This window comes from Lolium rigidum, chromosome 3, assembly GCF_022539505.1.
Source record: "Lolium rigidum isolate FL_2022 chromosome 3, APGP_CSIRO_Lrig_0.1, whole genome shotgun sequence".
NCBI lineage: Eukaryota > Viridiplantae > Streptophyta > Magnoliopsida > Poales > Poaceae > Lolium > Lolium rigidum.
The window spans coordinates 126,301,350-126,324,909 of NC_061510.1; the positions used below are offsets into that span (position 1 = coordinate 126,301,350).

Genomic DNA, 23,560 nt, shown 5'->3' on the forward strand with positions numbered 1-23,560 from the left:
TATATGCCTCAATTGGCCATGAATTAGTTAATTATGTCGTCGATTTATATAAATTGTGAAAGGTTTAATGTACTGTAGTAATTTATCTGTCTCGCATAAGTTGTTATCATAGCTTGAAAACGATGCTAAAAAAGAATGGATGTTAACGTTGGGTCAAAGAATTTTTGGCGTTGACTAAGAATTAAGATACCAAGGGAATAATTTTTTTGTGTTGAATAACGACAATCATTTCTTTCAAATAGTAAGCAAAACAGTCAAGGCTTAGAGCGTCCCCATCGGGAGCCCGAAAGGCCTTTGGGGGCTGAGCCCCCCCCCCCCCCCCCCCCCCCGAGCCGCCGAAAACTTGCCGGCACGGACATTGACCCAAAAGAAATCTCAGTACCCATGTGCTGGCCCTGTGGTTTAGGGGTCTAACGGGGGAGGGGGATCCGGCAACGCGGAGAAAATTGTGTGGGCGCATCGTGGAAGGCACACACCGCGAAGCCTCAACCGTCACCAAGGGGAATCTGTGCCCCGCTCTCCTCACGTCGCCTCCAAATCGCCGCCTCCACCGCCACCGAATCGACGCGTCGTTTGCTCAGTGGCTAGCAAACCATCACCCGCGGTGCCTGTTGCAGGAACCTTTCCGCCGCCGGACCGAAGCGATCGCCGCCGCCCGAAGGACATGCCGAGCTGGAAAGCCGACGATACCTCGAGCGAGTCGGTGCTTAGCGACGTGAGTATTCCTTTCCCTCACCCCCTCCCCTTCTCCGACTATGCGTAGCAGGCTTCGATTTAGGGTTAGGGTTTTGGCCTCAATTTAGTAGTTGTGTTGGTTCTCCGCGATGCGTAGTACCCTGACATGGACCGGCATTGCTGATCCTGAGTTGGGCCCCCTTTTGTTGTATGCATTCCCTACTACCCGAGGAGGTTGTCGCCTTCGAAGGGCCGAGCACAGGACGTCGGTTCTATGTGTGTTCCAAAAAAAAAGTAAGTAGATGTTGAGCCATATTGTTTTAAATGCACATACACATTTTTTTTTAACGAAACATTGTCCCATACTTCCACATCACAGACGGCGGTACAAGAAATTTACTACGAAAAGGTAGTACATCGAGCAGCAGCAGCGCTATCACTCAGTCAATCACAACAATGTGGAATGAACCAAATCCCTGAGCAGCCAACCTGCACCGGGGTGTGGGTGGCCCTAGCAAAGCCAGCAAAGCTAAACAACACAGCTCATACCGGCAGGCCCACTCGGGCCCACATTCTTCGATGCCCACGAGACCTTTCCGCACCAATCCCGCCCGCCTAATTTTAACCCGCCGAAGAAAAACCCACCCACTTTCCCCCACAGCCGCTGCAGCGCCGGCCCCACCACGCCGAGCTTTTGCTTCGCACCAACCCCGGCAACAAGGACGCCGACACGTGGGGCCCCCCGCCCCATCACCACCACAATCAGTCAAGCCTCAAGCCGCACACGCCTCCCTTCCTTCCTCCGCCCCGCACTCCGCGCACCAGACCAAAATCCCACCCAGCCCACGACCGCCGACGAGCTGCCCGCTCGCCGGAGCAGAGACGAGCTCCCCCGCCGCGTCGCGCTGCGCGCTCCGGCGTCGGGGACGCGGGCCGAATTCCTCTGACCGGGTCTGCTCTCCTCGGCGCCACCGTTGCCGTGTGCCAGCGAGCAGATTTTAAAAGGCCCCTCTCTCCCTTGTCCCGTACTGGTCTTCCACAGGTTAATCTAACCGGACTGCCCGGACTCCGTCGCCGCCGTTCCCCTCTCCGCCTAATGAGCCCGCCCCAACCCTAGGGCTTCTGACTTCCGAGGGCGTAGCCGAGCTCTCCAGGGGCTTCCTTGCGCGATGGTGCCCAGCGGCCTCTTCGGGTGGGCGTCGCCGCACGTGCAGCCACTCACACCAGTCTCGGAGGTCTCGGAGCCGCCGGAGTCGCCGTCGCCGTACGGGGACGGGCCGTCGGGGGACGCGGGCGTGGGGGAGGGCGCCCCCGGCGGCGAGGACGACGACGCGGAGGAGGACGAGCCCGAGCCCCCGCCCGCCGCCGTCTCCTTCTGGCGCCTCTTCGACTTCGCGGACGGGCTCGACTGGGCGCTCATGGCCGCCGGCGCGCTCGCCGCGGCCGCGCACGGGGCCGCGCTCGTCGTCTACCTCCACTTCTTCGGGAGGGCGCTCAACCTGCTCGACTCCGAGCGGGTCCAGTCCGCTCTCCACGGGGATAGCAAGGAGCTCCTCGACCTGTTTATGCAGGTACTACTAACCTCCTCCTGCTTCCGATGATGCTTTGCCTATTAATAACTGCGCGCGTGTAAGGATCTGTGTGACGTGGTGGTATTTATTGCTTGAGCCGGATTAGTTATTCTTTAATTTTGCTATTGTTAGCACTGGCAAGGTTTTATCTAGCAAGTTACTTGGGCTCGCTATAATTTTGCTACTCTATGTTCTACATTTGTTTACTTATTTCCATATGCTATTCTCAAAACTTGCAAACCCTAAAGCAACTTCTGCTTATGTTAAAGCGCCTTTAGCTTACCCTTGAAATATTGATAGCTAGGGCTGGAAGGTTTGCAACCACACAATTGTTCATTGCACTGCAAAATTTTGTGTTCACCAATCATTTGCATGACCTAGGTTACATCTCATCTGAGATCACTACATCAGGAAATTCTCCGATGCAAATTTCGCCATGAAATTGTGCACATTCTAGATTGGTCTGTTTGCTTGGTGATGTGCTGTGTCTGTCTCCTTTGCTTCCAGTTGTGGGTAACTGGATGATTGGTCATGGAGGGCAGGTTCAGGGGTTGTGCAATTTTTTTTCTATGGTGTTAGGTATTCTATCAGCGCTTGGGCACGGGTTATGTGTTGAAGGCATATCGTGGAATCTGGGAGTTGCAATTTGTTTGGGCTGGGTTGCATTCGTCGTGCTTTTTGTCTCGTGGACCTTTATACGATTGCAGTATGGCAGGGCCTGAATTTGCATATTGGCTTGAGCTGTACTGCTTAGCCTCTCTAACAAGTTACGGAAGCACAAAACTGAATGCACCATGGTTGGTCATGTTAGGCCTCATGTTGGTGACTCTGCTAGTACACTGGTGCAAATGGAATGTTTGGATCTTATTTTTTGCTATTTTAGTCCGTGACTTGTATAGCAGGTGCATCCGAAGAAGAGTCAGTCATGACAACAGCAGAAAAAGATGTCATGAAGTTCATCCACGCTGGCCCCTTGGGGTCCCTGGGGTTTCCACAGTATCCTGGAGTCCTAGATCCCTAGTGGAGCGTTATTGACTTTTAAATAGATGTTAGCCGTTAGCAAGTGCCCAGTCTATCTTTAAGCACCTATATGGCTTTGAGGGTTAGTGACCTTGATATGCAAGCGACTGGGTTACTTTCAACCTTAAATGGACACATATGTGACGTAGTTGCATCTCTGGAACCTTGTGTACTTGTGCAGGTTCCCTATAATAATTTCTTCAGTTAAGTCTGTAACTGATGATCGATGCAAATTTAGCTAATTGCTGTTTTATGTATGATGATGCTTGTATGAATGGTTGATAGCATAGTGTCCAATGGTCAAAATTTATGTATTGTCGTTGATTAGATTACGGTAAATCTTTAATATAGTTGGTTCGTTCTACCGTGACATTCAGTTACAGGTATTTACTAGGTCAAACTAGTAACATATCTTTTTCCTCCAAAAGAGTGCTAATAAATGTGCATGTCTTACCATTTCTTTTCAATGCATTCTACTGTCCAATTCATAACTTGTTCTCTTACAACCTTTACATCTATGTTCTTTGCAGCATACTCTGTATATCATCTACATAGCTGGTGGTGTTTTTGTTGCAGGATGGATAGGTAAGTTAATAATTTTGGCTTTGAAGTGCATTTCTTGTTTAGCATGACTGTATGTACCTAATATTTTGATTCTCCAGAGGTGTCATGCTGGATTCTCACTGGGGAACGACAGACTGCTGTCATAAGATCAAAATATGTCCAGGTCTTGCTAAATCAAGACATGAGCTTCTTTGATACATATGGAAACAATGGTGATATAGTTAGTCAAGTTCTGAGCGACGTGTTGCTCATTCAGTCAGCTATTAGTGAGAAAGTAAGTTCAGAGTGAATTATGCTTTAATTGCTCTATAAGTACATTCTCAGCATGAACTTCGACCATGTTGATCTGTTCTAACCACTGAGTGCTTTTATAGGTTGGCAACTACGTACACAATATGGCCACATTTGTTGGCGGTCTCATTGTTGGCCTGATCAACTGTTGGCAAATAGCACTTCTAACTCTTGCCACTGGACCCTTGATTGTTGCTGCTGGAGGAATATCTAATATATTTCTCCACAGACTGGCTGAAAACATTCAAGATGCATATGCCGAAGCGGCTAGTATTGCTGAACAGGTTTTGCCTTATGAATTCTGCCAAGCTGTTCATTTCTTGCACGTTTAGTTACCTATCTATTATTGAGAACACTGGCGGAGAGCAGCTATTTCTCGACCCTCTGTATTGTGCATTGCACAATATTCATGTACCTTGTGCAAAATAAAATCATGTCTAGATATGACTGGTGCCATATTTTACTTGACAAAAACATGTGGATGTGCAGGCCACCTCATACATCAGGACGCTCTATGCTTTTACAAATGAAACTCTTGCAAAGTACTCCTATGCTACCTCACTTCAAGCGACCCTGCGATATGGAATTTTGATTAGCCTTGTCCAAGGAATTGGCCTGGGATTTACATATGGATTGGCAATTTGTTCATGTGCTTTGCAACTCTGGGTTGGAAGACACCTGATTGCTCGTGGGAAAGCTGACGGTGGTCAAGTTGTGGTAGCTTTATTCTCCGTAATTCTGAGTGGCCTGTAAGCAACCTAATCCTATATAATCCCCTCTTTTTCCTCATAAATGTCTTTACCTAATATACTATACACAATTTGTAGTGGTCTGAACCAGGCAGCTACAAACTTCTATTCATTTGAACAAGGGCGGATTGCTGCTTATAGACTATATGAGATGATAAGCCGTTCAACTGCAAGCACCAATCTTGAAGGGACCACCATACCCCAAGTGCAGGGGAACATCGAATTCAGAAATGTGTACTTCAGTTATCTCTCGCGTCCTGAAATTCCAATTTTAAGTGGTTTCTTTCTCAGCGTACCAGCTAGAAAAACTGTTGCACTTGTTGGTAGAAATGGCTCAGGGAAAAGCAGCATAATTCCTCTAATGGAGAGATTCTACGATCCAACGTTAGGTAACATCATTAAGAAACATATTCAGTTTTCCTATCCAGTTTCCCCATTTGCTAAGTTCACTCATCTATTGTTTTCAGGGGAAGTCCTTCTGGATGGGGAAAATATTAAGAATTTGAAAGTAGAATGGTTAAGAAGCCAAATTGGTCTGGTTACACAAGAACCTGCACTACTGAGTCTGAGCATTCGCGAAAACATTGCTTATGGAAGAATTGCTACTTTTGATCAAATAGAAGAGGCAGCCAAGACAGCGCATGCCCATGGGTTCATCAGTTCACTTGAAAAGGGATATGAAACACAGGTAATGGCACTGCCAAATTATTAGGCATGGATGCTCCAGTTCATTTTTTCTTACCATTCTGTTTTTTTATCTAACTAGGTTGGTCGAGCTGGTAAGTCACTGACTGATGAACAGAAGATCAAAATCTCTATAGCTCGTGCTGTGCTTTCGAGTCCATCAATTCTCTTGCTTGATGAAGTCACAGGAGGACTTGATTTTGAAGCTGAAAAGACTGTGCAAGATGCCTTAGATGTCCTTATGTTGGGAAGATCGACGATTATAATAGCTAGGCGTCTTAGCCTCATTAAACATGCTGATTACATAGCTGTAATGGAGGAGGGACATCTTGTTGAAATGGGGACACATGATGAATTGCTAAACTTGGATGGCCTTTATGCTGAGCTTTTAAGATGTGAGGAAGCAACAAAACTTCCTAAGAGGTAAGCTGTTATATCTGGACAATATTTTGGCATGAGTACAAGTTTGTATTAGTTTACGTTTAGCACCACGTCGTTTTCAGTCTAGACTAGCCAAGGGTTCTGAGTTTTGGTACCTAGTTGGCACAGTTTTAAGAAATGAAAGTGTGTCCAGTTCTAGCCTGTATTGAGTCCACGCCATTTTCCTGATACAGCATACACTTGACTGAGGGGGCCTGATTAAGGGTATTTTTCACCTTTCGTCGATAGCTTAAGCTTTTTTGTGAATTGGTTGATGGCTTGATGCATGGAACTCGGTATGCTAACATGAGTTCTAAGCATATCTGAATTTGATACTAGTGTATTTTAGATATACCTTAATGTTGAGAGCATCCAGCTACTGCGCCGAAGAAATATTCATTAACCTCGTGGTTCTTACTTTGTTTCAGCTGTGTTAGATTTGCACGATTTAATCATAGCTAATATATTTATATTCTCTCAATCTTTCTCAGGATGCCGACCAAGAATAGTAGGGAGCGCAAATCGCTCCAATTTGAGGATCCACCAGTTAGCCAAAGCTTTCAAGAATCGTCCTCTCCTAAGATGGCGAAATCACCTTCTCTTCAAAGAACACATGGCATGCTTCAGTTTTGGCGATCAGACACCAACAGAAACTCCCATGATTCACCAAAAGATCAAAGCCCACCTTCAGAACAAACTATAGATAATGGAATACCTTTGGTTCCAACTGAAAGAGCACCATCCATTAAGAGTCTGGACAGTTTTGAAATGGAAATGCCAGATCTTCCAAAAGTTGGCATCCATCCTATACAACGGCAATCTTCGAAGAATTCAGGACCCGATTCACCTATATCTCCTCTTTTGACTTCTGATCCAAAGAACGAGCGTTCCCATTCACAAACTTTTAGTAGACCACAGAGTGAACGGGATGATACAAGTTCTGAACAGAGTGAACCAGATGAATTGCAAGATCACAAGCCACCATCATTTTGGAGACTTGCAGCACTTAGTGTTGCTGAATGGCCTTATGCTCTCTTAGGCACAATTGGTGCTGCTATATTTGGCTCATTTAATCCACTGCTCGCTTACACAATAGCACTCACAGTGTCAGCATATTATAAAATAGAAGTTAGTGACATGCACCATGAAGTGAACAGGTGGTGTTTATTCATAGTAGGCATGGGTGTCATTACAGTGCTGGTCAACTGGTTGCAGCATTTTTATTTTGGAATAATGGGGGAGAAGATGACTGAACGTATAAGAAGAATGATGTTCTCTGGTATGCTATCTGCGCCTTAATACATATTAGTTGCTTTCTTTTTTTAGTCTGCTACAAGCATGAAATTAGATTAGATCTTCTACAATTCCACACTAATTTGGAAGCTCTTCCACAGCAATGCTGCGCAATGAAGCTGGATGGTTTGACAAAGAGGAGAACAGTGCTGATACACTGTCCATGCGCCTGGCAAATGATGCAACATTTGTCCGTGCTGCATTTAGTAACCGTCTTTCCATATTCATACAAGACACTGCCGCGGTTTCTGTAGCTCTTCTTATTGGAATGCTCTTGGGATGGAAGGTGGCGCTTGTTGCACTTGCAACTTTACCTGTTCTTGTTGTCTCTGCCATTGCACAGGTAATACAGTCTGAAGGTTTATTGGTCTATTATCACCTCAAAGCACTGATGGCATATTTTGACATGTTAACAGAAGTTGTGGTGTCTGTTGTTTGCACATTTTATGCTGAGAGTTTGAGATTAGAAAACCCTTTAATACAAGCAAGGATACGCTAATATATATATCACACAGGGCCTTCTCAAAAATAAAATACCGGTGTTGAACTGTTGATCCAAGCCTTACCTAGTTTTATTTTTAGATTACCCCTGATCTTTTAAAACGAACAGTTTAAGAAAGCGAACTTGCTGGTCCTGGAGGCTTCGGAAATTGTCACTTGACACATGTCTCTAGTATGTACCTCACTTTGCATATATAATCTTACTAATGTGTTAAGGATCAGCACACATATTGAACACTAGAAATATTTTATACCCTGTTACAAATGGGCCTTTTCTGACAATAATGAACATGATTTGTGCTCTCCTTTCTAACCACATGTTTGGCTTTCCCTGATAATACATTGTCCATCTAATACTGCTAATTGCATCTGTTGCACTGAATTTGCACACTAATCTTGAAATGCATGGAAATCTCACTCAATTTGGTATTCAGTAACTTTATACTGTGTATTTTATGTTGGGACCGGTGTAAATAGGCATGCTCAATAATCTGATAATAAACCATGTTACAGAAATTATGGCTTGCCGGCTTCTCAAAAGGAATCCAGGAGATGCATAGAAAGGCTTCATTAGTACTTGAAGATGCAGTCCGCAATATTTACACCGTTGTAGCATTTTGTGCTGGAGACAAGATAATGGAACTCTACAAATTACATCTTATTAAGATACTGAAGCAAAGTCTTGTGCAAGGATTGGCCATAGGCTTCGGTTTTGGCCTCTCGCAGTTTCTTCTTTTTGCCTGCAACGCCCTTCTTCTGTGGTACATTTCCACCTCAGTGGAACAACAACGCCTGACAATAGCCACAGGACTGAAACAGTACATTCTATTCTCGTTTGCATCCTTTGCATTGGTGGAGCCCTTTGGACTCGCCCCCTACATACTTAAACGGCGGAAGTCTCTCACTTCAGTGTTTGAAATTATTGACCGAGAGCCAAAGATTGATCCTGATGACAACACTGGTCTGAAACCGCCCAATGTCTACGGGAGCATTGAATTCAAGAATGTTGATTTCTCCTATCCAGTTCGTCCAGAAGTCCTTGTGCTGAGCAATTTTAATCTTAAGGTGAGCGGCGGACAAACAGTTGCAGTGGTAGGAGTTTCAGGATCTGGGAAGAGCACTATCATTTCCTTAATTGAGAGATTTTATGACCCAGTATCTGGCCAAGTTCTGCTGGATGGCCGAGATCTGAAAGCGTTCAACCTGAGATGGCTGCGAAGCCACATGGGCCTAATTCAGCAAGAGCCTGTCATTTTCTCGACAACAATAAGGGAGAACATTATCTATGCAAGGCACAACGCAACCGAGGCTGAGATGAAGGAAGCTGCAAGGATAGCAAACGCTCACCATTTCATCAGTAGCTTGCCACATGGCTACGACACTCACGTGGGAATGCGAGGGGTTGATCTCACTCCTGGGCAGCGGCAACGGATTGCCATTGCTAGGGTGGTTTTAAAGAATGCGCCGATATTGCTGTTGGATGAGGCCAGCTCTGCAATCGAATCTGAATCAAGTAGAGTGGTTCAGGAAGCTCTTGACACATTGGTCATGGGGAACAAGACGACGATCCTCATCGCGCACAGAGCGGCGATGATGAAGCATGTGGATAACATTGTCGTCCTAAATGGTGGTAGGATAGTCGAGCAGGGCGCGCATGACTCTCTGATGGACCTTAATGGTCTGTATGTTAGACTGATGCAACCCCATTTTGGCAAGGGCCTCCGCCAACATCGGCTAATGTAGTTAACATTGAGTTTGTTAGGTGTAAATTATCTAGGACATGATCAAGTTCCCTTGTCGCTCTTCGTCCAGACACGAAACCTCCACCGCATGGAGCTGCTGGTGAGCGAAACGGTGACTGGGTCTTGACAAAATTTTCGACTGGAGATTCATTCAGATAACTAGCTGTGGTGAAACCGTAGGGAATTTGTTCCTGGAAATAGATAGCAAGTTTGGAGTCCATTGTAATTGTTGTAATATATGAGTTGCAAACATTCTTTCTGGGGCTTGTGCACTCGATTCCTTTCACCTTTGTAATGCACAGATTTGATGATTCGCATGTGTGTAAAGAAACATTGTTCTTTTCTTTTCTTTTTGACGTGAGAAACGTTGTTCTTCATACTAGTTAAATTTTTGGTGCCGTGATTATGCCTGTTTGGCAGCTGTCATGCTTGTCGTTTGTCCATTCAACAGATTTTGACCCATGGTATTTTACGAAAACAGATTGGTGTACGAATGATAGTATTATACATACATTTTCTACCACTATATCCGTGCAAGTATGAATAGCCCGGTTCGGCTCCTCTCTTTTTAGACCAGCGGCGATTGCCTTGCACTGTCACCGGCAGGTCGAATGGTGTCACGACACAGCACACATGATCATGCCTTCAACTCCGAGATTTTGAAGGAGTCCGCGACGACTTTGAGCTTGTTACGCAGCCTGCTCCACCGCCGCTCGTTCGCCGTCACGATCAGAGTGTAGTACCTCCCTGCCAACAACAACTCAGCTTTGTTAACTCAAGAGTCAGAGGGTAAGTGATGATCAGAATCATTTGACTTCACAGACGCATACCGTTCCCGATGGCAACCGTTGCAAACGCCGACACGCCGTAGCCCGGTGCCTCCAGATCGTACTCGAATGTCCAGTAGTTCCTGCCGTCCACCGTACGCTGCCAATTGTAGCACAGACAAACAGCTCATTTTGCAGTCTAGTTCATAGTCCTTCTGACGGAATCGCTGAGTTAAAGCTGCAGGTTGCAAATTCTAACGGTTGCAAGCGTTGGATAAGACGTCAAACCTCTTGCATGTCATAGATTGCCGGTACTTGATTCGGGGCAGCGTAGACATTGTTTACAAGATTGAAGATCGCCTGAAGGAATACTAATAGTGGTCAGAATAAAGGGAAAACAAGACAATACTGAAAGGACTCCCTCATCCATTGGACCTAGCGTTTGGAGAGACAAGAAAACTGAGGTGACCAGATGAAAAGGACTACCTCATCCATTGGACCTAGGTCACGGATGTCTGCTTTCGTAGTAGGAATGAAGGCCACACGGACAGACTGCAGCTGCACATTACGATCTTTGAACGCCGAATCATGGCCCAAGAAGTCGAAATCCTGACATGACGTGATGAACAGAAGTGCTAAGAGTGAGCCAACAGGTTATTTGAAACTTCTTTGACATCTGAATTGTTGTTCGTCAAGACTACTAATGCAGTAAATATGGCAAATTACCCTCCAATCAGATGGGTAGAGGTACGAATATCCGTCGTTTGCATCGACGTAAGAGCGGTAGTTCTTCGGTACCTCTGGAATCTAGGAACAGCTCCAGTTAGTATAGGCTCACAGAAGCCTATAGGTTGTCTGAGAGATGGAAACTTGCACTGCAAACGAAATCGAACAACAGTTGAATGACCATACCTTCAGCGTATGCGGATCTGCTATTCAGTAGGACAGTGGATAATGCTCCAGCACCAAGCAATGCTAATCTCCTTTTCGTTACTTCTGTAAGGTGAAGAAAGAGATATTCTGTTAAGAATTCTCCTTATCTAATGACGAAAAACACATTGGGATAACACAGCAGACAGGAATTACTCTTCTCATCGGAGGATGCTTCGTTTGAGCTTGCATTCACGACCGACGGAGGAGCCCCATTCAACCTGGCGGTAACTGTACAATTTGGCGCAACCAACTGAAAACAACACCAGGTTCAAGTCGTCAGGAAACCAAATTAAGAGACGGATGACAGCAGGGTTCAAAGCACAAACCTGTTTGGAAATCAAACTCTGCAAGCTTGCCATTTCACCTTGGGTGGAGCTCTGATCCTAGCCCACCCCCAGTTGGTTGGCTATCTGTTGCTGCTGGACTGTGGTCCCCTAAGCTCTTCCAAGCATTGCGTGTGAGTGGAAGCCAAGGCAGCCAGGTCAGCATTTTCATTATCCTTGTGAAAAAAATCTTTTATTTGTTTGTGTAGTAATTACCACTGTCTGACAAAACGGGACCATTCATTCCCTTCTGATGGATAGCTCGTAACTTGGTCAGGTTTGGTTTGTTTCCCTGTGGTGATTGTGTGGAGTTATATCAGGCCTAACTGTTCCTTTTCACCCTCTGAATTTCTCTCCTGGACTTATTAGTTCGTTTCTCGTTTCCTGCAGCTCTAAATTATACACTCTGGATATAGGAGTTGCAGCATTGCAAGAGCCATCTCGCCCCAGCGTAGCTTAGGATTTGGATCAATCAAATTCCTATAAAAAAACACTGCTATACCCGGGAAAACTAGCATAAGCTCAACCAAAATTATTTTCCATTTGAGATGCTCAAGTTCAATGCATCCTCCTTCTATCAATATACAATCTACATTCCTGTAGAACACTTGTAAAATTCATCCTGCCACAAAGAGGTATTTTATGATAGCTTCCGTTAAATCCTCCCTAAATTGTAGAAAATTCGTAGGAATTTTGGAATATTTGTTTCCTACTTGTTCCCTAGAGCTCATAGATTGAATAGTCAAATTTCTATAGAAAGCACTCATATACCACAATTTGTAGGAAAACCAACATGAGCTCAAACCTCATTTGTTTTTCCCTTTGAAAGACCAATGGATCTTCTCTCTTTTTTTACCTTTACTTTATCTCTCTACATTTTTAAGTTCTTATCTTATTTTCTGTGAACCATACATATGCCCCATTTCTAAATATTATATTTTTATCATGCAGTACACAATTTCACTTCTTTTCCATATTCCTTCATTTTTTATTTATGTGTTCAAAATACTCAAAGTTCAAAATCTCAACAAAGCATTATTACGTGGAAAATGCGAACCGCTCTTAAGATGGGATCTTTGAATACACAAGCAAAAGCATGATGTCCAGATAGAAGCCCCAGCCTGAGAACAAATATAAACGGTTGCTTTAATTAAGGCCAAGAGAAATTTGTGGAGAATGCCATCAGCCACAAGCTGGATATGAACAGATTTTCCCACAATTGATGAAGCAAAAAGCGTGGTTTACTTGCATCATACAAATCTGGGCATCAATTGTTCCAGACTAAACTCCTCACAAATATATCAAAACCTTGAAGCAAAATTTCCAGGTCGGCATATACTCTTGACACAATTGTAGGTCACAACATTATACAACAGCAGGTAAATAATTTAAGGCTAAGCCTTAGGAGCAGGCCTCACTAATCCTAGCCCAGAACCACTCCCTAAATGCTTGAAATTCTTTGCCTCTAAGCGGTCGTCGTGTGCGGCGAACCCTGTTCCTCCTTTCTCCAAAGGAATCAAATTCCTCTCTTTGCATGGTTTGCTGCACATCAAGCAGACCTTATCAGTTGCCAGGAACTTGTCAGAGCACTTCTTGCAGAAGACATGGCCGCAGGTGCTGATCGCCACTAGGGACATGGTGTTTGTGAGAGTGGACTTGCAGCTGGGGCACATGTAGCTCTTCTCCACTGACTTCTTGCTCTTGTAGTCAGCGTTCTCCTCAGTGAAAGAAATAGGAAAGAGGGCCTTCATCTTTAGCTTCTCCTGCCCCTCAGGGCAGACTGTGTCAGTGGAGGGGGCATCAACCTTGATAGTAGATTCGGGCGTAGCAGAGGGAAGCCAGAACGCCTTCATGGTGCGGAGAGCTTCCTCTTCAAAGGAGGTAGTCTTCACACTGTTGGCTCCATGGAAACCATTCTTGTCCTGGGAACCGCTGCGATCAAGGTATTGGGGGACTGCTCCGTGATTCTGCTGGTCAAAAGCGTCCAACTCCTTGGATTTTTGCAGCATCAGCTTCTCCTCCTCCTCTTCCTTCTCTTGCTTTTTCTGGGAATCATGAGCTATAAGCTTGCTGGAAGAAGGATAAAGTTTTAGAAGTCCATCTGATTTATTCTGTTGAACAAGCAGAGAATTTAAGGGCAAGCACAGCAACTTCACATGTGCACTAAGAATGGGAACATTAACTCTAAGAAGTAAACTACTTCAATGACCAATTTTTATAAGGTTGGTGGCAAATGGCATGGGAAAGTACATATTGTGAATACTGAAACTGTACAAACAGACTAATTCTAGTAACTACTGATCACCACCAATCCAAACACTATACACAAACGCCTATTCCAGGAACAAATTGGCACCTCAAATTCTTTTATCACGAGATACTAAGTGCCCGCAACTAAAACACCGAGCTAAAAGAGAAGTTCTCATGGCAACGAACATGGACTCCAACAACCATATCCATGAGGAAACAAACAATCCTAGGAGCAGGGAACCGCATCTGAGCACAAACATACCAATTCACGGCCATTGCTAACAAATTGCATACTATTGGATTATATGCAACACTAAAACGCCCTAAAATCAACAGTGCGTATTCTTCTTACCGCTTGATGTCCTTCTTCTGCGCTAGGAGGCACTCGAGGATGCACTCCTTGCAGAAGGTGTGGCCCTTGGGGCACGCGAGCGGGTCGATGAGCGGCTTGAGGCAGAGGCAGCAGGCGTCGAAGGGCTTGATGGAGTCCTTGCCCAGGCGCTCCCGCTGCGTGCCGTACCCGAGCTTCCGCTTCTCCTCGTAGGTGAAGTAGGCGAGGTCGTTGTTGTTCTTCGAGTGCCGCTGCGGCATCTTCGAACCCGACGGGTCGGCGACCCTCCCTTCCTCCTCCGGCCGGCGGGGACTCGGCGCGCGAGCGGGCGCGGCGAGGAAGGCGGCGGGATCCGGCTGCTGTGAGGTCGAGGTCGGTCGTCGGAGTGTAACCCTAGCTAGATTTGACGGGGAAGAGAGCTGGAGGAGACGATTGTCTGATCGGAAGGTGAGAGGGAAGGCGGAGGAGAGTTGGGCTCGGTTCCGTTACGTGCCTGGGCCGGGCTGCGATTTCGTGAACGAGACTCCCAGGGTGCATAGGCCGGCCCCTGTCATCTGCCTTTTGGGGTACAAATTTCTTCATAAAAAATATGTACTCCTTGCTCGGGGCGGAGACCAGCGGACCGATGTGTGTGCGTGGTTCATGTGTTGGTTTTCTCTTCTCTTTCGCCGGGAGATGCGTGGGGAGGCGGCGCGCTGCACGTGGCTGGACTCGCTGCGCTGTCGTGCTAGGCATCTTGCTCGGGGCGGAGACCAGCGGACCGATGTGTGTGTGGTTCATGTGTTGGCTTGTCTCCTCTTTAGACCGGAGATGCGTGGGGAGGCGACGCGCTGCACGTGGTTGGACTCGCTGCGCTATCATGCTAGGCATCTTGCTCGGGCTGAGACCAGCGGACCGATGTGTGTGCATGCTTCATGCGTTGGCTTGTCTCCTCTTTCACCGGAGGGGGTCGACCGGCGAGCGGTCGCATGGGGGGCGTTGGTTCGCCTAAATGAAGGCATCGGTCCTAGTATCCCTCTCACGTCATGATGAAGAACTTCTTGTTGCCTGCCTTCATTGATCTGGCCGGAGTGTCGAGTTTCGGAAGGCTCCGCCGGCGAACTCCAAATGGACAACATGCGTGGAGATTGCGGGATCGGATAGTATTCGGTCGTGAACAACTAAGCTCTGCAGGATATTTCCATCGTGAGACATGTCTGTAGTTCCATGGTGAAGTGATGCATGTAAAATGCATACATGAACTTTGTCCTTGATTATATTGAATTCCCACATATTTGCAACATATATGAAAATAATACCATGTTTTACATTGATTTATGGGGATTTACCAATGAATCACTTTATTTGGTTTATAACCCTGCAGAACAGGAAAACCCTGTTTCACGTATTTTTCACTATCACAAACCTATACGGAGTCAAACTGACCTGGAATTTTTGGAGCGTCATTTTCTCATCGGGAGGAACAACATGAGCCCTGAAAGCACACCCGGAGAGGCCCGAGGCCCGAAAGAGCATAGGCCTCCGTTCAGCCGTCGATCACCCGTTTGCCCTAATTCTTTCGTGAACCAACGTATTTTGCCCTAAAAACCCCTATAAATATAGCCATGAAGAGTTCTCGGGAGGAGAACTGATGACCCACAAGTATAGAGGGTGTATCGTAGTACTTTCGATAAATAAGAGTGTCGAACCCAACGAGGAGCAGAAGGTGTTGACAAGCAGTTTCGATGAAGAATTCACTATAAATGCTCACAGACAAGTATTCAGGGGGTTTTGATATAGCAGATGAATAAAGTACAAGTAAGTAAAATGCGAGAGTAATAATTGCAGCGAGTGGCCCAATCCTTTTTAGCACAAAGGACAAGCCGGTTTGTTTACTTATGATGACCAAACGTTCTTGAGGATACACGGGAATTTAGTCTAGTGCTTTCACTTCATATAGCTGATTAATCTTCATTGTTTTGATAAGTGTTGTGTGGGTGAACCTATGCTAATGCACCGCCCTTCCTAGGACTAATACATACTTGTGATTATACCCCTTGCAAGCATCCGCAAATACAAGAAAGTAATTAAGATAAATCTAACCACAACCTTAAACCGAGATCCCGCTATCCCTCCCGCATCGATATACCAACGGGGTTAAGGTTTCGTCACTCCGGCAACCCCGCAATTAGCAAACGAATACAAGATGTATTCCCCTAGGCCCATAAATGGTGAAGTATCATGTAGTCGACGTTCACATGACACCACTAGAAGAATAACACCACAACTTAAATATCATAACATTGAATATTACCCAACATAATTCACTACTAACATTTAGACTTCACCCATGTCCTCAAGAACTAAACGAACTACTCACGAGACATCATATGGAACATGATCAGAGGTGATATGATGATGGATAACAATCTGAACATAAACCTTGGTTCAATGGTTTCACTCAATAGCATCAATAACAAGTATAAATCAATACCGGGAGAGTTTCCCCTATCAAACAATCAAGATTCAACCCTAGATGTTACAGCGGTGACGTGGTGCAACGGTGGAGATGGCGGTGATGATGATGGAGATGATGGTGATGATGATCCCAGTGATGTCCAGCTCGATGACGGTGACGATGGCGTCGATTTCCCCCTCCGGGAGGGAATTTCCCCGGCAGATTTCAGCCTGCCGGAGAGCTCTTTTCTCTCTGGTGTTTTCCGCCCTGCAGAGGCGGCTGTGACTCTTTGCGATTATTCTCTGGAGCTTAGTTTTTCGGGACGAAGAAGTACGCAAAGGAGAGGAGGCCAGAGGGGGCTGTGGGCCCCCTCCCCACAAGGCGGTGCGGCCAGGCCTGGGCCCGCGCCGGCCTATGGGGGGGCCCATGGCGGCCCTCCTCGGCTCCTCCTTTTGGCTATCTTCGTCTTCTGGAAAAATAAGATTTTCCATATAATTCCCGTCGGTTGTTGGTCTTCCGAAATATTGCATTCCGACGGTGCTTTTCCAGCGAGAATCCCGACTCCGGTACGCGATTCTCCAATAATCATGAAACATGCAAAATAGATGAAATAACATAAGTATCATCTCTAAATATGAAATATATCAATGAATAACAGTAAATTATGATATAAAATAGTGATGCAAAATGGACGTATCAACTCCCTCCAAGCTTAGACTTCGCTTGTCCCCAAGCGAAACTGAACTCGGTAAACAAGACCACATGTTTATGGAGTGAAGAGTCGATAAATAAAATACGGACAAGAAGCATCATATTAATTCACACAAGACATTTTAGTGAACAACTTCCTCATATAATTCAACTTGAAACAAGTAGAAGGTAATCACAAATAAAGGTGCATAAGAAATCATAATTGGTGATGGCAAACTTCGTTCTTGGTCAGAGAACAGTTAACAGATTATACTTATCTATTGATCAGCGCTCTTATATTTAGAGCTTATAACAAAACTTGCATACTCAATCATAATAATTTCCTCAATATCATTGATAACCTTCAAAGCTATATTCATTAAGGTAAAACTTGTACTAAACAAGGAAGAATAAAAGGCATGATTAAGTAGATCACAATATAGATGGTTGGATCACAACAACTCAAATGCTTGCTTAAGATGGAGGGAAATATGTTTACTTACTCAACATGAAAGTAAAAGAAGGGCCCTTCGCAGAGGGAAGCAGGGATTAAATCATGTGCTAGAGATTTTTAAGTTTTGAAATCATATAGAGAGCATAAAAGTAAAGTTTTGAGAGGTGTTTGTTGTTGTCAACGAATGGTAGTGGGTATTCTAACCCCCTTGCCAAACAGACTTCCAAAGAGCGGCTCTCATGAAGGACGTTATCTCTACCAGCAAGGTAGATCATCCCTCTTCTCTTTTGTTTACACATGAATTTTAGTTTATTTAAGGATGACACTCCCCCCAACCTTTTCTTACACAAGCCATGGCTAACCGAATCCTCGGGTGCCTTCCATCAATCACATACCATGGAGGAGTGTCTATTGCAAAATTAAGTTGCTTACTGATGAATCAGGGCAAAACATGTGAAGAGAATTATTAATGAAAGTTAATTAATTGGGGCTGGGAACCCCGTTGCCAGCTCTTTTTGCAAAATTATAGGATAAGTGGATGAAGCCACTAGTCCATTAGTGAAAGTTGCTCAACAAGATTGAAAGATAAAACACCACATACTTCCTCATGAGCTATAAAACATTGACACAAATAAGAGGTAATAACTTTTGAATTTTTTAAAGGTAGCACATGAAGTATTTACTTGGAATGGCAGGGAAATACCACATAGTAGGTAGTTATGGTGGACACTGATGGCATAGGTTTGGTTTAAGGGTTTGGATGCACGAGAAGCATTCCTTCTCAGTACAGGTCTTTGGCTAGCAAGGTTAATTAGCAAGCATAAGAATTGAGGGAAACAAATAAATATACATGTGATAGAAACAATCATGCATCTTCCTTGTAAGCACAAACAATTTTAACTTCAGAATACTAAGCGAGGGACTAACAAGAAAGATAATAACATATCTACATGTATTTCCTCTTTTCTACTTAAACTCAAACAGTTGTTGCTATTGACCAATGCTAAGTTTGCCAAAACCAAATAGATTTACTCAATGCTCCCAAAGTGATACCAATACTAACAACAAGATCAATCATATAATAGAGATTGCAAACTAAAATAAGATGTGAAATATGTAAATGATAAGACTTCTCATTAATATTCCATAACGATAACTCACACCAAGGGATACATAGATAACCAACTAAAGAGAGATACTTCCATACCGCAACACATCTTATATGATAACTTCCCTACTCATGATATGACACTACTTGATAGTAAAAAGGTAAAAGATAGTGATGATGTGATACCGCGGCACTCCCCCAAGCTTGGAACAAACCAAGGGGGTGCCAATACCGATGATGAATTACTCCTTCGGCGGTGATAGTGGTGGATTCTTCCCATCATCAGACTTCCCAGGAAGAGGCTCTCCGTCAACAAACGACATCTTGGTCTCAGGAATCCTGAAACTAGCATCATAGCTTATGTGTTTAAACCTGTTTTCATACTCACAGTTTTGATTTTGAACATCATAGAGTTGAGCTTGGAGTTTGTTGGTGGTGTCGTGAAATGAGAGGATATCGTTCCACAGCTTTGCAGTCTCCTTCTCGTGTTCATCAATAAGTTCAGACACGATCTTGTGGAAGATGTCCACTTCACGCTCAGCCATCTTCTTGTAGTTGAAGACCTCTTGTTCTAGCTTCTCCATCCTGTCTTCCAAGCTTCCTTCTCCTTTAGGGCCCCGAACATCTTCAATCTGCAGCTCTCCATCTACGAGCAGCAATTCCTTGGGATGCATCTTCAACTCTCTCATGTACGGGTTGACGACGTCCTCAAAGAAGCTGTCCTTCGGAGTTCCCGACGAAGACATGGTGTCTCTAGATCAAACAGATCCTGGCAGAAAACAGCTCGAAACAAAATGCGACGAGAAAACGATATACGGACCTCCAGGGGTCCGGGGGATTATATAGCAGAAATTTTCACGACAGAAGGAAAGTACCAGGTCGAACCAGAGTCGGAGTGGGGCAACGATGGGCTCTCCTCATAGGGCGGCGCGGCCAGGCTGGGGCCCGCGCCGGCCTATGAGGGCACACCCTCGTGCATCTCCTCCACTCCGTTTCGATCTCGTAATTTTTCATATTTTCCAAAAGTAGCAAAAACATTGTTCGGAAAGTTAAACGCAGACTTTTTCTTACCAGTACTGTTACCTATTCAAAGTCGAACTCTGCAGAACTGTCAATTTGGCCTTTGATGAAGGCTTCCGGAGTTACCACTCGAATAACATCAACATCTTCATTATAAGAATCACCAGAGATATAATGCTTGAGTCTTTGTCCATTTACCACTTGTGTGGCATTACCTTGCGAGAGAGCTAATTTTAATTGCTCCCGAACGATACACCTCCACAATGACATATGGTCCTTCCCATTTTGAGAGTAATTTCCCTGCAAAAAATCTGAGACGAGACCGATACAATAGGACTTTATCCCCAACATTAAATTCTCTTTTGATAATTCTTCTATCATGCCATTTCTTAACTTTCTCTTTAAAGAGTTTAGCATTTTCATATGCTTCACTTCTCCATTCATCTAGAGAACTCAATTGTAGCAATCTCTTCTTACCTAGCAAGTTTAGGATCTTTATTTAGTTCTCTCACAGCCCAATAAGCTTTGTGCTCTAGTTCTAAAGGTAAATGACAAGCTTTCCCATAAACCATTTTATACGGTGACATACCCATGGGATTTTTATAAGCAATTCTATAAGCCCATAGTGTTTCCTTCAATTTAATAGCCCAGCTCTTTCTAGATTTATTAACAGTCTTTTGCAAGATAGATTTAATCTCTCTATTTGATAATTCTACTTGCCCACTAGTTTGAGGATGATAAGCGGAAGCAATCCTATGATTAATACCATATTTAGCAAGAGTTTTTCTAAAACCACCATGAATAAAATGAGAACCTCCGTCAGTCATAAGATATCTAGGAACTCCAAATCTAGGAAAAATAATATCTAAAAGCATTCTTAAAGAGGTCTCACCATCAGCACTTTTTGTGGGTATGGCTTCCACCCATTTAGTAACATAATCAATAGCGACAAGTATATGAGTGTTACCTTCGAAGAAGGGAAAGGACCCATGAAGTCAAATCCCCAACAATCGAATGGTTCAATAACAAGAGTATAATTCATAGGCATTTCATTGCGTCTGGAGATATTACCAACCCTTTGACATTCATCACAAGATAAAATAAACTTTCTTGCATCTTTGAAGAGAGTTGGCCAATAGAAACCTGATTGTAGAACCTTTTGAGCGGTTCTATCTCCGGCGTGATGTCCTCCATAAACACTACCATGACACTTACTCAATATCTCTTGTTGTTCATATTCGGGAACACATCTTCGCAGAATACCATCCACTCCTGAAAGGACACGGATGTCGCCTAGAGGGGGGGGTGAATAGGCGATTTAAAACTTTTACGAGATGGGCTTAACAAATGCGGAATAAAACTAGCGTTTACTTTGTCAAGCCCAAAGCCTATATACTATGGTTCACCTATGTGCACCAACAACTTATTCTAAGCAAGAGTTCACCTATGTGCACCAACAACTTATGCTAAGCAATACAAGCAAGTATGTGATAGCAAGATATATATAACTTCAAGCACGATGGCTATCACAAGGTAAAGTGCATAAGTAAAGAGCTCGTGCATAGAGATAACCGAGGCACGCGGGAGACGATGATTTATCCCGGAGTTCACACTCTTGCGAGTGCTAATCTCCGGTGGAGAGGTGCGGTTGCTTAGTGCTCCCGAACGCCACAAGAGGCTCACCTTGAGGTGTGGTTGCTCGATGCACACCAACGCCACAAAGGCCTCACCCCAAGATGCGGTACTCACACCACACACCGAACGCCACGAAGGCGCCTCACCTAAATCTCCGGTGACCCTCGCCACAAAGGCCTAGGTCACGGTTCCACTAAGGGATTTCCTTCGAGGGGGAAACCGGGCCTTACACAAAGATTGGGGCACACATCCACAACTTAATTGGAGGCTCCCAACAAATCGCCACAAAGGCCTAGAATCCGTCTAGGGTTCCAAGAACCCAAGAGTAACAACCTTCTTGTTTTCACCACCACGAATCACCGTGGAGAACTCAAACCGATGCACCAAATGCAATGGCAAGAACACCACAAAGATGCTCAAGTCCTTCTCTCTCAAATTCCAACAAAGCTACAAAAGCTATTGGGGGAATAAGAGAGGAAGAACAAATAAGAGGAGGAACACCAAATTTCTCCAAGATCTAGATCTAGTGGATTCCCCTCACAAAGAGAGGGATTTGATTGGTCAAGATGTAGATCTAGATCTCCTCTTCCTTTTCCCTCAAAAAGATTCAAGAAGTATAGGAGGAGTAGAGGGATATGGCAAGCTCTCAAGGTCAACAATGGTGGAGAGCACAAAGGGGAAGAGGTAGCTGCCCAAGGAGGAAGAAGGGGGGCTTAAATACCCCCTCCCATCGAAATATGATCGTTTGGGTGTGCTCAGGCCGGATTTTCCGGGCCGGATATTTGCAAAATATCCGGGCCCCAAAAAACGGCTAAGGACATGAGAAAACTGCTCTCAGGATGGGGGCCGGATATTTGCCCGGATTTGTCCAAAAACCGGATTTTTCCGGGGGGCCGGATTATCCGTCCCAAACTTGGGCCGGAATATCCGTCCCCCTGAAAACTGGCGGAAACATCAAACTGAAACGGGCATAACTTTAGCATCCGGACTCCGATTTTGATGATCTTGGGCTTGTTTTAAAGCTAGGAACAAGCTCTACAAGATCATGCAGGAAACCATCATAGTACAACAAGGGAGGATAGAAACAAATGATGAAAGGTTTGACCTATCTAAAAAAGACATACCGGTAAAACCTCCAATCTTGAAAATGCAACAAGTTGCCCGTGCAAAAACCATTCTTGATGAACTAGAGCTTGTCATGAGAATAAGCACAAGCTCTAAATCATCACATGGATAAGATCCAAATAATAACCAAGAAAGATGATGAACCAAACTCGAAAACGCAACAAGTGATCTATGCAAAATCCGTTTTCGATGAACTAGAGCTTGTCATGAGAATAAGCACAAGCTCTAAAACATCACATGGATAAGGTCCAAATAACAACCAAGAAAGATGATGCAAGGATGCAAAGGTTTGAGCTCTCTCCGAACGATACGATCGAGTTACTCACTCGAGAGCCCTCTTGATAGAACGACAACTAAACTATAAACCGGTCTCCAACTACACTATGAGACCGGTGAGAAAGAAACCCTATCAAGAGCAAACCTTATACTTGCGCATTCCACTTGAGCTTGATAACGACGATCTTGACCTCAACAAGATGGAACGCCTTTCTTGCTTGTGCTTGCTTGACGAAGTCTTGTAGATTGCTCCCCCATAAACCACCATGGGAGAGCTTCTTCTTCGGCGCATCTTCACATAACCATGACCACCATGTGGATGGCAAGACTCAAGCAAAGGATCTCTTTGAGATGGCTCATCTTGAACTTGCACATCATTTCTCCATGGCAAGCTTCAAGCTTATGAACTCTTCGAGTTGGCTCATCTTGAACTTGCACTTCATTTCTTCATTCTTCATCATGTTGATGTCTTGAAGTAACTTGAGGGCTCACTTCATCTTCATCTTCAAGACATACTTGACACTTGATATCCTTCATCAATTTCTTCTTATTGCAACCTTGAAGCCAACATATGGTTCAAGAATTGCCTATGGACAACTCTTACAAATATAACTCAATGCAAACATTAGTCCATAGGGATTGTCATTAATTACCAAAACCACACATGGGGGCTCCATGCACTTTCAACTCCTTCTTTATAT

The 23,560-nt window shown here is 44.6% G+C and overlaps 3 protein-coding genes across 4 annotated transcripts; 1 reads left to right on the forward strand and 2 right to left on the reverse strand.

Annotated features, from left to right (window-relative positions):
- The first annotated feature begins 1,844 nt into the window (after nucleotides 1-1,844).
- LOC124702298 (ABC transporter B family member 20-like) lies at nucleotides 1,845-9,861 on the forward strand. Its single transcript, XM_047234423.1, has 11 exons — nucleotides 1,845-2,246; nucleotides 3,797-3,851; nucleotides 3,929-4,104; nucleotides 4,205-4,405; nucleotides 4,611-4,870; nucleotides 4,949-5,259; nucleotides 5,338-5,558; nucleotides 5,637-5,977; nucleotides 6,466-7,253; nucleotides 7,369-7,610; nucleotides 8,282-9,861. The coding sequence occupies exons 1-11, from the start codon at nucleotides 1,845-1,847 to the stop codon at nucleotides 9,509-9,511; spliced, it is 4,227 nt and encodes a 1,408-aa protein (XP_047090379.1). The 3' UTR covers nucleotides 9,512-9,861.
- A 116-nt stretch (nucleotides 9,862-9,977) lies between these two features.
- Nucleotides 9,978-11,659, reverse strand: LOC124702299 (photosynthetic NDH subunit of lumenal location 1, chloroplastic-like). 2 transcript variants are annotated; one of them, XR_007002405.1, is made up of 9 exons: nucleotides 11,537-11,659; nucleotides 11,364-11,460; nucleotides 11,190-11,273; nucleotides 11,004-11,077; nucleotides 10,764-10,886; nucleotides 10,566-10,637; nucleotides 10,341-10,437; nucleotides 10,076-10,257; nucleotides 9,978-10,040 (listed from the first exon to the last, which is right to left on the reverse strand). XR_007002405.1 is itself a non-coding variant. In XM_047234424.1 (8 exons), the coding sequence occupies exons 1-8, from the start codon at nucleotides 11,567-11,569 to the stop codon at nucleotides 10,148-10,150; spliced, it is 690 nt and encodes a 229-aa protein (XP_047090380.1). In that variant the 5' UTR covers nucleotides 11,570-11,659; the 3' UTR covers nucleotides 9,978-10,147. The 2 variants fall into 2 exon arrangements, 1 of the variants encoding a protein (XP_047090380.1); XM_047234424.1 differs by having other exon boundaries at nucleotides 9,978-10,257.
- Nucleotides 11,660-12,756: 1,097 nt separating this feature from the next.
- Nucleotides 12,757-14,435, reverse strand: LOC124698196 (E3 ubiquitin-protein ligase CSU1-like). The gene is made up of 2 exons (XM_047230712.1): nucleotides 14,136-14,435; nucleotides 12,757-13,603 (listed from the first exon to the last, which is right to left on the reverse strand). The coding sequence occupies exons 1-2, from the start codon at nucleotides 14,372-14,374 to the stop codon at nucleotides 12,928-12,930; spliced, it is 915 nt and encodes a 304-aa protein (XP_047086668.1). The 5' UTR covers nucleotides 14,375-14,435; the 3' UTR covers nucleotides 12,757-12,927.
- Between the last annotated feature and the right edge of the window lie 9,125 nt (nucleotides 14,436-23,560).

Bases quoted from the DNA above. Each gene is read 5' to 3' on its own strand.
- LOC124702298 (XM_047234423.1), top strand. From the start codon at position 1,845: ATGGTGCCCAGCGGCCTCTTCGGGTGGGCGTCGCCGCACGTGCAGCCA. The intron at 3,852-3,928 runs GTAAGTTAATAA...TTGATTCTCCAG, and splicing joins TTTTGTTGCAGGATGGATAG to AGGTGTCATGCTGGATTCTC. The intron at 7,254-7,368 runs GTATGCTATCTG...GCTCTTCCACAG, and splicing joins AAGAAGAATGATGTTCTCTG to CAATGCTGCGCAATGAAGCT.
- LOC124702299 (XM_047234424.1), bottom strand. From the start codon at position 11,569: ATGGCAAGCTTGCAGAGTTTGATTTCCAAACAG. The intron at 11,274-11,363 runs GTAATTCCTGTC...TTCACCTTACAG, and splicing joins AGCATCCTCCGATGAGAAGA to AAGTAACGAAAAGGAGATTA. The intron at 10,887-11,003 runs GTAATTTGCCAT...ACGTCATGTCAG, and splicing joins TCTACCCATCTGATTGGAGG to GATTTCGACTTCTTGGGCCA.
- LOC124698196 (XM_047230712.1), bottom strand. From the start codon at position 14,374: ATGCCGCAGCGGCACTCGAAGAACAACAACGACCTCGCCTACTTCACC. The intron at 13,604-14,135 runs GTAAGAAGAATA...TCCTTCTTCCAG, and splicing joins CAGAAGAAGGACATCAAGCG to CAAGCTTATAGCTCATGATT.